The sequence below is a fragment of the Paramormyrops kingsleyae genome, chromosome 16, assembly GCF_048594095.1.
Source record: "Paramormyrops kingsleyae isolate MSU_618 chromosome 16, PKINGS_0.4, whole genome shotgun sequence".
In the NCBI taxonomy this organism is placed as follows: domain Eukaryota; kingdom Metazoa; phylum Chordata; class Actinopteri; order Osteoglossiformes; family Mormyridae; genus Paramormyrops; species Paramormyrops kingsleyae.
In genome coordinates this window covers 20,181,462-20,198,173 of record NC_132812.1, presented here as the reverse complement: position 1 = coordinate 20,198,173, position 16,712 = coordinate 20,181,462, and the positions used below count along the sequence as shown (strand labels likewise).

At 41.6% G+C, this 16,712-nt stretch overlaps 1 protein-coding gene across 2 annotated transcripts in view; it reads right to left on the bottom strand.

Annotated features, from left to right (window-relative positions):
* gpc6a (glypican 6a) overlaps window positions 1–11,047 on the bottom strand; it is a 179,066-nt gene extending 168,019 nt beyond the window's left edge. For both annotated transcript variants that reach the window (XM_023793112.2, XM_023793113.2), the window contains exon 1: window positions 10,527–11,047. In XM_023793112.2, the coding sequence (XP_023648880.1) occupies window positions 10,527–10,677 (151 nt within the window). In that variant the 5' untranslated portion in view covers window positions 10,678–11,047. The remainder of the gene's footprint in view (window positions 1–10,526) is intronic.
* Window positions 11,048–16,712: the final 5,665 nt, after the last annotated feature.

The following is a 16,712-nucleotide window of genomic DNA, read 5'->3' as shown; positions in this document are numbered from 1 at the left end:
AGATGCCTCCCGCGTGCCTCTGTTCCAGGAACCAATATTTACCACTCTGGTCTGTCATTACAGTTAATCTCCCCTCTTTGATAAAGCACGGCTCTGCTCCCCACCCTTTTTGGACACTACAGTGCTGGATTTCTGCCCCCCCACCCCACCCCACCCCACCCCCACCTAGTGAAACCAGAATCTGGTGAGCAGTGACGTGCAAGTCAAGTGAGCTCAGGAAAAGGTGCCTTAACGCTTTAGCATGGCGTGTCTCTTAGGCACAGCGTAAGCTTCATAGATTGTTTGTCATCCTGATGCCCCCCCCCTGCCCCCCCCCCACCCACCCCTCCCCAAAATGAGACACGCAAGGCTTGTGCTTTGACTCATCTCATGATTGGCCACAGTAACATCAGGGACTCCTGTGTGAGTGTGCGTGGATCAGCAGTTTACAACATTGTGCCCGGGATCAGCAGGTTGTTGGTCCAAATCCCAGGGTTGTCAGAGAAATTTCACCCTTGACAGAGGCCCTTAACCCCAACTACCATGGGGAACGTCTCAACCTGCTTTCAATTGCATGTCACTTGTATAAATAAATTTTGCTAACCATGTAAACTGCTATTAGCCATAGCTGCTAATACATGAGCAGTGGCAGAGCGCTAGATGCCTTTCTGTATATGCCCCACACCCAAACCCTCAGCTCTCCTGACACTCTTTAATGGTTGCAGAAACTAACAGCGAGGAGGCAACACAGAGGGTGAGGCGCGTTTCTGCCTTACGGCGCACGTTCCCCTGCGAGTCCGCCTTAATCGAACGCCCTCGGCCCCCGAACTCACTGAAAGGTAGGCCGGGATCCGGGCACCTGCCGGCAAAGGTATGGCTCCCTGGCTCCCCAGCTCAGGGTTCTGCATGATTGCAGGTGGGTCCACATGCAATAAACTCCTTGACAGTTGGTCCCAGTTCTCAGCCACAGGAGCCGGAGCTATTCTGCTCGGCCGGGAGCCCAGTAGGTCTGCAGCCTGACAGGCCTGCTCTGCTAGTGCTCTCGCCGGCATGTTCCAGCAGGCCGCTGACAGCCTCTTAGCAGGTCTACCTGCCCCTGCGGGCTGGACACAGAGACCCCACTTGGCCAAAAGTACTTCATGGCCCTGGCTTAATGCAGCATTTCTGTCGATACCACAACCCTTAGAGCCGACTTACGGTGCAGACGCAGTCCTTAGATATGGGCCGGTCTGCTCCTCAGATAAAGACCAGTTAAACACACTGGATGTGTACTCCAGATGGTGAAAGTCAGAATGCATGCTAACATATCAAAAAAAGCATCCAACGAAACATGAAAAATATCCATAACTGTAATGAAGTTAGTTGGGAAATGGAATATTTGAGACAGTAGGGAAAACGACACAAGCAGTGAGTCTGCACTTCCAGTGGGGACATAACGTGAGTCACGGAATCTCCTAAAGGATGGAAACAGACAATAATAAACCATGCTCACCTCTAGAGTGAAACTGGAAGCTCTGAACAGAACTTATTAACATCGACACCCAAGAAACGGCAGAGAAAAGGTGGGCAGTTTACATAGAGCAAAACTGTCTTTATACCCATTTCCCTTCCTGCTTCCAGTTTCTAACCCAGTCAAAAATGTCGTTCCTTCCCACTAATAACCTGGGCAAATTGGATTCTCCCAAAGCTGTCAAAATAATCAGTTTATGCAAATCAAAGTATTCTGGCTGTAATTAATACCACTTTGTTTTATTAACTTTGAGCATGATATGATCAGGAGGGCAGAGGTGGGATTGGATTGAAAGATAAATATTCATGTAACTGTCTAGTCTGGAGCCTGTACGATGCCTGGCTTTCTGAGATGCCAGTGCTAATTAGGTAAAAGCGGAGTGCATTCCGCAACAGTCCTCCCGAGGCAACAACTACTTTCTGAAGTATTTATGTAAAGGTTATTTGAAGGCATTAAAACCCCAATTATGTATTATAGAGACTGAATTTTAAAAAGGCCCGACACCCAGCATTGTTCAATAGGCAAAAGCACAACATGTACACATGGCTTTCGTTTTGTGTGGCTTTTCATTTTCTTTTTGTCTAGCGACTCTCCGTATGTCCATCCTGTCCGGCAGAGGGTCTCTCATTGTATGCCACCTTTCACAATCAGGGAATACAAATGAGATGCGTCAATTCAAGTCACAAATGAGTGTGACAGAAATGCAGCACAGTCATTTTTTTAACTTCCTGGAGTCTTTTCTCTAATGCAGGGAATTTTTGGTCACTAGATTAAATTTACTTCATTACAACAAACAACGACAACAGGGAAGTTTGAAAGTAGACTATAGATCAACCCTGGAATGTACATTCAATGCATCACAGCTGACTGCATGCATGAGATGGATTAATTTTAGCTTGAAAAGAATCACAGATAAAAATGAAAATGAGACAAAAATTATTAGGAGGAGTTGCTAGACAAGCACACCTCTCTGACACCTGGACCACAGGACCACAGGCCAGGCCGGTGCAAACAATTCCTCACAGTAGAACAAACTCCAACTGTAATTCACCACAGTAACCACAAAGTGATGCTCACGTCAGCCACCTGGCTACAGTTCTGAGTATGTGGCACCCCTGGACACTCCCAGCACCCCTGAGCACACCTGAGCATTCCCCAAGCATCCCTGGAACCCCCTCACATTTCCTGAGCACCCCCTGCACCCCTAAGCACCCCCTAACACTCTCAGTACACCCAGCACCCAAAGCATTTCAGAGCACCCCCGGCAGCTGTGTCACCCCCAGTACTCCTGAGCACCCCCTAACACTCTCAGCACCCCCAGCACCCTCAACGCGTTCCATGTCATTTCCTTCAGCGGTAAAGTCATCAGCTACAAGTTTTGATAAGTGATATAAAAGTGAATGAATTTGAATTTATATATATATATAATAATGTGAATAATGATTTTCACTGAATTTCAAACGATACAATACTTGACGTTATAGCTGCCTGGCATTCCAGTGGCACTTACGTTTAAGCTAGGAATTATGCTGTTACGCACTTTGGGCAAGGCTCCTGAAAATAAGACCCTCCCTGGATCAGGCCCAGCCATGTCCTTAATAACTTGGGTAACTTCTGAGTAAAGGATGACTGAGCAGCACACTAAAGGCACTGAAGTCCAAACTCTCACCTCTGGCTAATAAACTGAAGGTAAATGGTGTAAGGAACCTTCCTTACCTCTGCATAGCAGTGACCACGTAATGCACCTGACTGTGAGCTGTGTCTCACTGCTTTGCATACCCTATTGCCGACTGAAAGCGCTTTCGCCTTTGTAAATCTGAAATCAGGAAGGTGTGGTGTATATTATATAAATTAGGAATATGTGGTGTATATTATATAAAACATTAGGAAGATGTGGGGTATGTTACGTAAATGAGGAAGATGGGGTGTATGTTATGTAAATGAGGAAGATATGGTGTATGTTATGCAAATGAGGAAGATGTGGTGTATGTTATGCAAATGAGGAAGATGTGGTGTATGTTATGCAAATGAGGAAGATGGGGTGTACATTATGCAAATGAGGAAGATGTGGTGTATGTTATGCAAATGAGGAAGATGTGGTGTATGTTATGCAAATGAGGAAGATGTGGTGTATGTTATGTAAATCAGGAAGATGTGGTGTATGTTATGTAAATCAGGAAGATGGGGTTTATGTTAAGAAAATCAGGAAGATATGTTGCATATTATGTAAATCAGGAAGATGGGGTGTATTTCATTCATAACGGCATTAATTATGTCTTACACCAAAGACAGTGAAGATGTATACACAAGCGGCTTAAAATCTGAATGCGCGCCACACAGCCTACCCCTGCTAGCTACTCTGCTCCTTTAATGGAAATACCCTCTGAATTACAGCTAATAACATTTAAATATATTTCTCAGGGCAGCCTCATTCAAATAAGTTGCCTGACCATTATCAGTATCCTGCCTTTTAGCGGGAAGGCAGAGGAAAGAAGAGAGACAGGATTATGGTGGATGTTGTGCTGGGGTCGCCCTGAATGAAGGAGGAATTGCATTTCTAATGTGATTAACTTCATTTTCTGCATCATCAACAGAATGCAGCACATTACCCCGACTGCATCAGGCAATACTTTGCAACAGCAAATGCAGGCATTTAGTTCTTTTTATCTTCATTTAAAATTTTCTAAATTATAACTAGGACCTTCTAATAAGTTGACTAAGGTGAAGTATCAGCAGCAATAGCAGACCAATTCCAAGTGGTTAAGATTCTTGGTGCTCCTAAACCTACACAATTGGGTGTGTGGTCAACATGTTCCACAGAAAATGAGGCACCGAAACTCTGTTTGCCCAGGAAGGCAGCCCAGCTACCGTGATAATCGAAACGGTCAGTTAGTTTCACCACATTTGACTTGCATACTTTGCACAGACAAAACAAACCTTTTACAAAAGAGGTCACCTTTTCTCTCAGGAATGTGATTCACAGCCTCGGGGAGATTATATTTACTAAAATGCTGCATCAAAGTAGACTATGGCCTTAAACTACAGCGCAACCGCTTAGCCTGCACATCATATGGCTGAGAATTGACGCTAAAGGCATCCGACATCTGCCACACTATGAGAAAAAGAGACATGAAAGTTAATATCATGTATGAAATATATAAAATAAAAATACACGCACACAGATTCTATGCATGAAAAATGTGTCCTCTCGCATTAATTACAATTTTTTCCTTTTCTGTGGTTGTAATTTTTTGCACCCCTTCTTCTCATTGTATAACATGTTCAATTTACCTGCATTTCAAATTAATTAAAATGCAAGCGAAAATGATGAAGGGAACGATAATCACCAACACACCTGCTTTTGTGTACCAGTTCAACGCAATGCTATAAACAGGAAGAGATATCATGTAACAGAATGCCTTTGTGCTGCATAATAAATACAGGCAGATGTCATTCATTACCTCGCGCACAGGATAACCAGAACAGCCTACTGCTAACTATGATCAAGCGCCTTTCATTCAGCTGTGACATTTAGAGCTGTAGGAGGCTGAGTTTTTCATTATGTTGGGTGATTAAAGACAAAGAAAGAAACACAGATCTGGGCTATTCAATCATTTAACTGCAGAATCCGCAAACAGGTGGACTTGCTATTAAACAATTGGCCTTTATATGAGGGCCAAATTTTCAGGCGCACCTGCAGAATGACAAGACTGAAAATGAGGAGGTGGGACTACGAAAGGATCACGGCGTGAAAAGGTCATCAAGGGAGAATTACGCTATTCTTTGGTCTACCTAACAGCAATGTGTTGACCACATGCCTGACACCAAAACATCGGCATTAACTCTGAACGCACGTCTCTCCCCTTGTCCTCTACCCAGTGACAGACAAGAATCAGGGTTTCTGCCTGGGTATCAAGCAATTATGGGTACCAAGGGGAGAATGCAGGATATTGGGTAATTATGATTAGCATAACCTTTACATAAAATTTAGACTAATAATGATGAGTGAACTATTGCCCGAAAAGTAAATCTGCCATTAAAACAGATTGGGCCCTAACATTTATAGACGCATACATAAAAGTGAATTAGGGAGCGTCTCAAAAGTGAACAACTAGAGTTGAGAGGTATGACTTGTTTTATCATGCAGAGCAGTTTGATGCATTTCAGACCACAAGAGGAAGGAATACAGAAAAAACTGCAGTACTTAGACACAATACTCCTATCAGAGTACGTATTTTCTCATCTGATGGATCAAACACTGACACTGAATGAACCAGTGAGAGATTTACACAGCCTCTAGGAAAAAGGATGTGTCAAATAAACTGCTAAAAATGCAACTTTCTACTTATTAAAGGACACTTTTAACAGATGCCATTTTTAAGGTCAATTTTCCAGTTAGTTGCACATACAATAATAAAAGCTGCGATCACCTCTGAAAGAGTTTACACTTAATATTAACAGACCGTCACATCAGTGTCACTTTCATCAGTTGCAGACGGAAGGCTTTTCCCTCACAGCTACGGCAGCAGGAAAAAAGTGCTGTAAATATAATGCCGATATCATTACCGAGGGTTTATAGGGAATTATACAAGTGGATCCATTCCTCAATTGGTCATTGAAACTCTAGTCAAGAGAATGCAGCACATTATATGTTTCATTTTAAATTAAAGTTAACAATTTAAAAAGCAAATATATAATGGCATTGAAACATTAAAGCGAAAATGGGTAAAAAACCCTTTAGAAAATGTAATACTGGCAGTGCAATTATAATAAGTTCATGTATAAATTGTTAAACAGTGAGATTTAAGTTTATTTAATTCCATACAAAATCAGACAAATGCAGAATTTCTATAAAATGCAGCAACAGAGCTCAGCATAGATCATCATGAAGTGGGTTTCCCATCTTTGTATAAGTGGGAAAAGTGTTTGTAATTTCAGATCTTTCAGTACTGAGCTGTGCTGGCCCCCTTTCTGGAGCCCCGGTAACCCTGGGGTTTCGTGTCGCTGACCGTGGCACAGGTTACCAAACAGCTCATCTCTGTGTTGCTGGCCTCGGCACAGGTTACCAAACAGCTCATCTCTGAGTTGCTGGCCTTGGCACAGGTTACCAAACAGCTCATCTCTGTGTTGCTGGCCTCGGCACAGGTTACCAAACAGCTCATCTCTGTACACTCACCATGCAATTGAAATATTCTTCATGGTAACAGTATTTGGCCAATTAATACTCCCAACCACGGTAAATTTGCATGCTTTATATATCAAGCACACATCTACATGCTGTTAAATTTATAGTTATCAGAACAGCTATCATACTTTTTCCAATTTCCTCAAATGCCATATAAATAGATTTTATTATTTGCCGTTTCATTAAAACACATCTACCACTACAATTTTCTTTGAATAAGACTCACATTTTTGCTTTACATAATGAACTAAAGAACATTTAAAATGGGAAATACTTTGAAGCCCCTTCTCCTGAATATCAGACTGCAAATTATGAACAGCAACTAGATAAGATCTTATAAACGACGCCCTTGATTACTGATGCATTGATTGCCTTCCGACTTCAGTTCCATGTTTCCACAGCAGACTACTGCATGCAAAAATGACATACTGCTATATGACATTAAATAGATTTTTCTGTTAATAAGAAAAGTACTATTTGTGAACCGAGTATTTAAGCAGAAATACCCGAATGTTCTGAATACATCTATTTTGTTATATCAGCATATTTGTCATTGTAATTTTCCCACAATGGGAACGGCCTTGGTACCTTCCAGTAATTTCCCTCTGTACTCTTTATATACCATCAGTACCAGACTGACTAGCTTTCATTGATGGTGTAACTACCTTCTCCCCTGTGCTACTACAGCAGAATGAACCACACCGGTACATATTGAGCGCACAGATCCCATCAGTCTGTTGACTTTCTCAGCATGGGACACCATCGATTCACATCCTAACCTCCATTAGTGAACTAGAAGGTAGAGTTAGTTACTTTCACAAGTGAAAAAAAAACAGCTTTGCTTTACTGAAAGGCATTAAAGCCAAAAAGTATGTATCTTTCAAATAATGCTGCTGATAAATCCAATATTATCATGCTGAAATATGAGTAAACAGTTTAAAATACAAAAGAAAAACGAAACTCACAGCGTGAAATGTTAACATCTATTTTGGGTGTGTGAAAACTAATTATGATGACAGAAGGAGGACACTAATTTAGGCATTCTGGGCTGTGAAGTCAGCCTCCTGTAATTACCTCTGTGTTACTCTTACATAGCCAAAGGCAAAAAAAGTCATTAATTTCCAAAAAAAAAAAAAAAAGCATTTCAGGTTTAGGTGTGTTTACTGACTTCACCTTAATGGTTTACATTCAATGTGGTAGTGAAATTGAAAATCGGCATTAGACTCAAACTGCATAATATCTGCCAGACATCAGCCCCAGTAAGCACTGGGCACAGGTTCAATCTCAAAACTAGTAGTTTTTGTATCTAACAAAATATCTGTGGGAGACAAATTCAGAGCCTTTGCATCCTGAACCACTACATGCACTTTACAGTTTATAAATACACACTTTGGGCCACGGCTGATATATTTCCCACAGATTCACAGGCAAACCTTATGACTATTAATACTGCTTAATTACCCAGAGCAGTCTATCACTGAGGCCCTGCCATATGTGAAGCTAAACTCAGACTACACTACAGACATCGCTATCTCTTCCCTTAGCCACTGTGCCCACATTCACGGGCACATAGCTCTTTCCAGAATGTTTATAGATGGCCCTAAGCATGATGGGATGCTAATTATTTAATTAACCCAGGAATCACACCTGCAGGGAAGCACCTGCTGCTAACTGGCTGCTAAAAGATGCTATATGTCAGATAAAATACAATCAGCATCTGGTTCCCTCTTTCCTAAGAGGATCCATCTAATTGCTTTGAAGGTAGAGGCTTTATATAAAAATATATATCATAAAAATTAAAATATCAGTTGCTACCCCTTTCACATGAAAGATTTCTGCTATATTTATTCGTTTATCCATTTCCTTTAACTGTAAGTGAAGCGTTTGGAAAAGAACATAAAAACCGCATTAAGCGCAGGCTGTATTAGAAACCAGTTTCGGTCTCCAGGTTTCTCATTATTAATCATTTAAACGCAAATCTAGTTCCACAATGGAGCACGCGCATGCATATCTGAGAATTGCTATTTGTTCACAAATGGTAATGAAATTTTTAAAACTAACATGAGTAATTTTGTACATCTCACGCATGCGAGTGCAGACAGCGGCCCCTTTGCCGCGGATACAGAGCCCTCTAACGGACACGGGGCATCGTTCCGGATGACTCATGGAAAACGGGACTCCGGCCGGTTAATGAACTCCTAAACGTGGCAGAACTTATATTAAGCGTATGAATGTTACTCATTTACAATCACTATAAATCTATAGGTCAATTGAGATTATTCGGACTTAAAAACAATGAAAGAGATCCATGGCGTGACTTAGGTACTTGTAGAAGGGCGGGCAGATTTGGAAAAAAATGTTCGCGATAAAGTGATATATTTACGAACTCTGTATTATAGTATAATATACATCTTCCTTTTATATTCACGAATAATAGTCATACTTAAACATTTAGACTAAATAATTTCACGCTATTGTATTTTCATACAAGCAAACGACGTTTTTTTTTTTTTTTTAATCTTTAATAAAATAACAGAGCAGAAGCAGGTCATTGTTCTGTATCTCATCACCTTGAAGTTGACTTGTGGAATAAAATTGTGTAATTATCAGGTAAAACTTACACATGATATTATTAGTAGGTCTGTTATTAATATTAATATTATTAATTCCCCCCAAATCAAACCAAATTATAAAGGAAAAGGCCTGCCAGATTTTCTTAGTAGACAGAAAGATGTTTATTGTGGATACTTTTTAATTTTAACTGAGTATGTCATTTGTATTCGACAGTGCTTTACCGAATTATGTGGAGCTTTAAACAGTTTAAATTTGTTGTGCAAAGTTATTTTAACTTGTTAAAGTTGACAGCTTCCCAACAAGCTACAGTTAATAGTTAAAATTTTACGATAATTTCTGTTGATGTCTCCAAAATCATTTCCAGTAAACTGACTGTATATAGTACTTTGTTGGCTTGTTCTGGTCACACTGGGTAGCAAAAATGTTTCAATCAATGTTATCGAAAAAGCAACACAAGCAACATGTGACTTCCTGATTTTTGGTGCTTAGGCTGAGATCAATGTTGTTTTTGCGGTAGGCCAACCTTATTGTCTTATCTTATACTTTTACCCCACAGTACATTAATTAACCTTTTCCGCTTATCATAGATAGATCAAGAGTTTCATTGATGGCCCAATCCATAAGTAATTAAGCAGGAGCGGATCTCGTTCGAACGGCAGTTACGCCACGGAAGAGCCGCTCTGGCCAAAGTCTCGTCCTTCGCCTTTACATCGAGATCATTATAGTATATAAATGTTACTGTTGGTTGCAATAATTTCATCCTGGCACTTAATCGGCATCTTAGAGGAAGGGAGACGTGTATATTAAACAGTTCGGAAAACCATATTTGGGCAAGTTTTATGGTAGACACCAACAGTGCGTAGACAATATATAGCCTATAACATTTATGAAAACATATGAGTAGCCTATATACATATAATACTATAATCAGTCACGTCTGTTGGATGTGAGATAGATTTGTGCGCTTAGGTATTTGCGGATGAGTGTGAAGAACCCTTTAACTACTATGGTCAAGTTTTGACAAGTTTAACGGCCCTTGAATTATTGCTAGTATTTAATTTCCCTACGAATTCTCTTTAGCCGTATATGATGACAACGGGTATATTTATTTACCAGTAACCACATTAATGGTACCAATCAATATAAAGGAAGTGAGACAGGAAAAAATGTATATAAATAAATAAAAAATAAATAAAAGATGTATATAAATATACCGCTCTGGACTGTAGCGGATATATTCCGAGGGCTGCCCTGTAAATGTACACGTTTTAGGCTTACCTGATATTTCCTGGTGTGGTACATTGACGAGACTGAAGCCTTTAGCGGCGTAGGCTTGTCTAACCTCACTGCAGCTCCGTGCTTTCACATCTGCTCCCACAGACAGGGAGAGCACCGAGAAAGTGTAAAAAACGGCTTGCATTCTCGACATTGTGCACTTCTTCGATAAATCCGTATTTGGTCCACGAACGATCCCAGGTTCAAGCAAATCCAGGCAGCAGAGCAGCCCCCGTAGCTCTGTTGATAATATAGCGCTCAGTGCCTTTCCACTTTTTTTCTTGCTCTGCAGACTGGGAAAATATCTGTCAGTCACAAACCACACTTTTTACTTTGCCACCAGTGAAGCGGGCTCCTGTCTTTAATTTGGAAATTCGCGACACAGACCTATAAATCCGACTCGCGAGGCACCGCTACATGCAGTGTCCTGTTAACTTCTGTCACATACGGAGATACTGTATTACATCTATGAGAGGAAACCGGGGATCCAGCGGAGCCAGATATACTCGGCGAGCATTGCCAGGGCACCGAGTCCGAGCGCTCGGCAAAACGCGGAACGGAGTCCGGAGATCAGCATCGCTCGCTATCAGAGAAACGGAGCGGACTTCATCATTCAACGTGTTGTCATTAAATATTCACCAATCTACCGATTGCGTTGTTATTCTCAATAATCAAATAAACTGGCCGTCTTGAAGCAAGGAACCTATTTTAATTCTGGCAACCTAAATGTTCATAAATCATAAGAAGATGGCTCCGAAATGTGTTTTTTTTAATTATTATTATTTCTTTTGCACCCCAGCTCCACACAAACATTCCCATCCATTCATCCATCTTCCAGACGCCTTTTCTGGTCATGGCCACGGGGCATGTATAAGTGCATTGTCTATCATTTGTTTTACTTGTTCCATTCTGGCAGATTTATTGTGCCAGGTTAAATACTAACATGAAGCTGGAGAAAAGCTTAAAACGTTTGAAGCTGAAGTGCACTACTTTTAAACCTGTTATCCAGTGCGACATGTCAGTGGTAAAAAAAAAAAAAAAACACTGGACACTGCACAGAAATAAGTTCACTGTCAACACTGCACTCAGACGTTTCATTGAGAGTTTGGTATACCCAGTAAGAAAAATGTTCTGTATCTGTCTCATGGGCATAACAGATTCCAAGACCATGTTTTGTCATTTTTACAGAAAATCAACAGTGTCCTGATGTCATGTCCAATCAAATTGCACAATGGAAATATAGACAAATACACACTCAGTGGCCAGTTTAATAGGTACACCTAGTTAGTATCAGACAGGAGCCACTTTTTTTCTCCAGAAGTGAATCACCAAAACCTTTCTGCACACCGCTGCTGTATCTAGCTGTTACTTTTGCACTTTTGGCCTTCCTGTTGGCATTAACGAAACTGGCCATTCTCCTCTGACCTCTCTCATTAACAAGATGTTTCACATACAGGTCTGCTGCTGACTGGATGTTGGTTTTTTTATTGTTTTGTTTATTGCACCATTACATTGAACTGTAGAGACTATGGCAGGAGAAAATCTCAGGAGGGCAGCTGCTTCTGAAGGCTGAACTGACCACATCTGGCACCAAGAAGCACACCAAGTTCAGAACCGCTTAGATCATGCACATCCACGCATATGAAGGGCGACCAGATTCAGTGCCGCACATCCATGCATACTGTATGAAAGCACACCATGTTCAGAGCCGCCTCAATCACGCACATCCACGCTTATGCAAGCACACCTCATTCAGAGCCGCTTCAATCAGGCACATCAACGCACATGAAAAAACACCAGGTTCAGAACCACTTAGGTCCCGCACATCCATGCATATTGTATGAAAGCACACCATGTTCAGAGCCGCCTCAATCACGCACATCCACGCTTATGCAATCACACCTCATTCAGAGCCGCTTCGATCATGCACATCCATGCATACGATGCTTAGCCAAACCAAAATCAAATCTCTTGACCTTGCTTATGTGTGCTGTGTGTATTCAGTTGCAGCCGTATGCATTAACAAGCAGGTGTGCCTAATTAACTGCCCACGGAGTGTATATATCAGCGGGGATTCGCCGTGCTCGTCCGTGCCCTGATTTGACACTCCTTTGCTCAAAGTTATGCTCATGCGGGACTTTCTCTCTGGGTGGAGTTTCCATTTCACATCGCCCTGATTCCTGTAAAATGGGTTGGAAGATGTAATGATCACATGTTCAAAACAGGAAGATAGGTACTCCTATGGGAGACATATTTCATGGCATTTCATGTTTTTAGCTGTATATTCCCCTTGTACTCCTCACGTCAGTCTTATGAGCCTTCAGAGATCACTGGAAGTATGTCAAATATGGCTACAATAAACATATTAAAAAAAGATCATTTGTCTGAGATATTCAGACTTCCTCATATTAATGTACAGAACACCAAGCCACAGTATCTAGTAAATAGTATTATGTAGTAAAGCCTTCATTGTCTGTTTTTCAAAAAGAAATGTGTGTTAAATGTCTCGTGCTTTTCTTTGAAGGGGCCACATAGATAAATTGTTACTAGAGTGGCTGAGCTGACTCTTAGAAATTTTTACAGTTTTGCTTTTAAGTTCTGGTGTAGTGTTAGCATTATGGGATACTGGGAAGACAGGTTCAGCAGAATTGCTGTTTGTTTTTCATTCTTACTCAGTATTTTGTCATCTCCATGCCAGTCAAATGCTGAATCACTACATGTAGCGTTCAGTATCGTTATAGGCCTGCGGGAATTACTGCGTGTAAGGTGTGTTATCTGATGCTATAGTATAGAGAAATACCAAAAAAAAAGCAGAACGGCCACGTATGAGAGTGAACGGGATTCCCGTCACTGGCAGAACTCATTTGCAGGGGGCTGACAGGAGACTGCCTTCCCTCCCCAGGACAGATTACACTCCTGTGTGATGCGTTTCTTTCAGGAGGTCTCAGGCTTTTACTGCAAAGATGAAACCATGTTTTTTTCCTCTGTGTTGTATTGATAACATTGGACTTCATCCCCCCCCCAGTTCCCAAACACACACATTACTCCCACCAAAAACTCTAGTGATGAGGCCTTCGGCTGCGTGTGACCTGGTGGACGAGTCGGCTGGCCAAACCTATTGTAAATGTCACTGCTCCTGGCCAGTGGTGTGGCTGCCTCACACGTGAGGAGTGTGACACACTGAACACTGAGCGTGGAAATACTAAGCACCCCCTGAGGTGGTTTGGATATACAGAACAGAGGCTAGTCAGTGCTCCCTTAACAAAGGACTGGAGGAAAAAAAAGAGACCTTCAGCAGAATCAATAATAAGGCACAGTGTCAAGCATAACCGCAGTTTATGGCATATAACACTAGCTTTGAAGGGAGAAAATAGGTCTGGGTTTGCTGTCTGTAGGACTTCTGATCCGCCAGTGCTCTACAAGAAATGCTAGTAGAACAGTGTGCAGTGGCAGGTAATTAAGAACCTATACGTGTAATCCAGTTCGTGTCGGTTCAAATCCCAGAAAGGGACCTTATACAGAATTACTTCAGCAATATATGTGGATACATATACTGTATATGTATTACTTCCAAAATTAAAGAATATACAACTATAAAACATCATGAAAAAGAATATTCAGTATGAAATGAGGAGTGGGCCGTTGCTACAACAGGGAGGAAAAAAATAGTAAAACATGATGTAATTTCTGAGTATAGGAGTTTACAGATGAGAGTGTTTCAGAAGCACACAGTCCAAAGACACTTTGCTGGGATTCTGACCCTGTTCCCCTACTACAAATGCCTGTAATTTATGCCAGTTTGTGGAGGAGGACACCACTGTTGTCAGTTCCACTCAGGGGCATCCCAGAATGCCTTGGGTAGTGGTCTTCAGAGGTGCATTGTGGTCCGTCATACTTTTATGCTAGAATACTCCTTTCCCACCATGGGACTGAGTGCATTACATCTGTCCTTTAATAGAAGTGGATCCAGGTCACGCAAAGCAAATGAGCACTACACATCATTAATGCCACTATTGGAACCTGTCAGGATCTGTCTTGGCCTTGTCTGTTGTTTCCCTGTTTGGCCATTTGGTGTTGCTGGCTACCCCGTTCTTAGCTGCTTAGTTGTTAGCTCCTAATGTGTTTTCCTGTTCCCTGGACCACTGCTTGGCTAAATGGGCTAAGTGGGCTGTGGCCTCGGGACTCTGGCGAGAACACATTAGGAGCTAAAACCAAGGGGCACTAGGGGAACACAGAACGGGATGGCCAGCGACACCAGCTGGTCAAACAGGGGAATGACAGTCAAGGATGGATCCGACAGGAACCAATCAGGAAGGGCGTTCCATTTATTGGGGTGTCATCACAGGGCCCAGATATGCTTCAGCCTAGAACATGGTGATTAGCACTTTGTCAGAACAAATCAACCGTCTACACTGCCGAGATGTATAATGCCTTTGCTCCCTGAATATGCGCTCGTAGGGCATGTTTTTATGAGCCATTTCTGCTTATTCTTCTGCAGAGGATTCACAGGTGATTTTGGAGTGGAGAAGCTCTGTTCTTGCCTTTCTAAGCCACTCAGTGAGCTGACCCACCTCAGTGATGATGTCCTTACTTCTCTTCCTCTGGAAAAAAAAACACCTTGGAGACAGTTCCTCATGACTGGCTAGCAATTTCCAGAGACTGTCTTCAGTGAAGGTTCTCCTTATGCACACATAAAAAGAATGTTTATATGTGTTTATCACAATTTACACATCAGTCACTCGCATGCAGCCTTCTTCACAGATATTTCAATTTTTAATTCAGATTCTATATATACTGTATGTGTATAGCTGATATATGCACATATATTTATGCGAGTCTTTCTGGGACCATGTAAAAATAGCTTAGAATATGGTCCACTACACTAATTCTGCCTTTAAAAGATTTTGGGAACAGAGGAAAATAGGCAGAATGTAAGCATGTTCGCATCTTACATACTTCACACAGCCATAGTTTATTACCATTAAACACTCAATCGGAATCCATGATTCTGCAAGTACATGCATTAACAGACAGGCTGAATCACCAATTAATTTACATCCTTCTAGCTATGAGAGGCAAAAGAAACCAACAATTTGAGGCTGATTTTCCCATACAAATATTGCATTTTCAATTACCATATACTCTTGATGTGGTACATGGTCGTTAATTCAACGAACGCCAGTGTTTAACTGAAGCTTGCCTGCAGACTCCATGTGGGGGGGGGGGGGGGGGTTCTCAAAACAGGTAAATTCATGATTCTGGATTTTTTACACGTAAAGAAAATTGAAAACCAGAAGTGTCCTGCAGTTATAAGTAGAAAAAAGTCTATGGCAATCATCTGAAGGCAGATATTAGTCCAGTGAAACCATTTCGTTGTTGCTGCGAAGCTTTCAGCTTATTACTCACAATATGCTTCACTTACAATACGAATGCAGAGCCTTGGTCCCACAAAAAGCTACACATAATGTAGAATCACTTCAAAAAAACTTTCAGGGTCTTGTCAGTGCAAACAGGAGATTGCGACGTGGCTGATGATACCCAATGAAAGAGAGAGACTCTAGCTTTGTTGAAGCAGAGGGAATGGTCTGTGACTCCCCATTTCAGAGAAAGACTGTAGCTTTGCTGAAGCAGAGGGAATGGTCTGTGACTCCCCATTTCAGAGAACGACTGTAGCTTTGCTGAAGCAGATGAAATGATCTGTGACTCTCCATTTCAGAGAAAGACTGTAGCTTTGCTGAAGCAGATGGAATGGTCTGTGACTCCCCATTTCAGAGAAAGACTGTAGCTTTGCTGAAGCAGAAGGAATGGTCTGTGACTCTCCATTTCAGAGAAACTGTAGCTTTGCTGAAGCAGAGGGAATGGTTTATGACTCTCCATTTCAGAGACAGACTCTAGTTTTGTTGAAGCAGAGGGAATGGTCTATGACTCCCCATTTCAGCTACCACACCTCACTTCGAGTCAGACAGGCAGGAAAAATCCACATCATACTAAGATGATTACAAAAAAAATCAAGGGAATCAAAAATACAGCTTATGCATCACATTTTGGGACGACATGCAAGATGCAACATCTCTGAGTCCCTGAGATTTCCATTACCTACATGTGTCAAAGAGAATAACAGACAATATGGATGGCTGTGCTCTACGTTAGCAACTCTTCGTATAACAGAAGTTATATGTTAATGGAAAT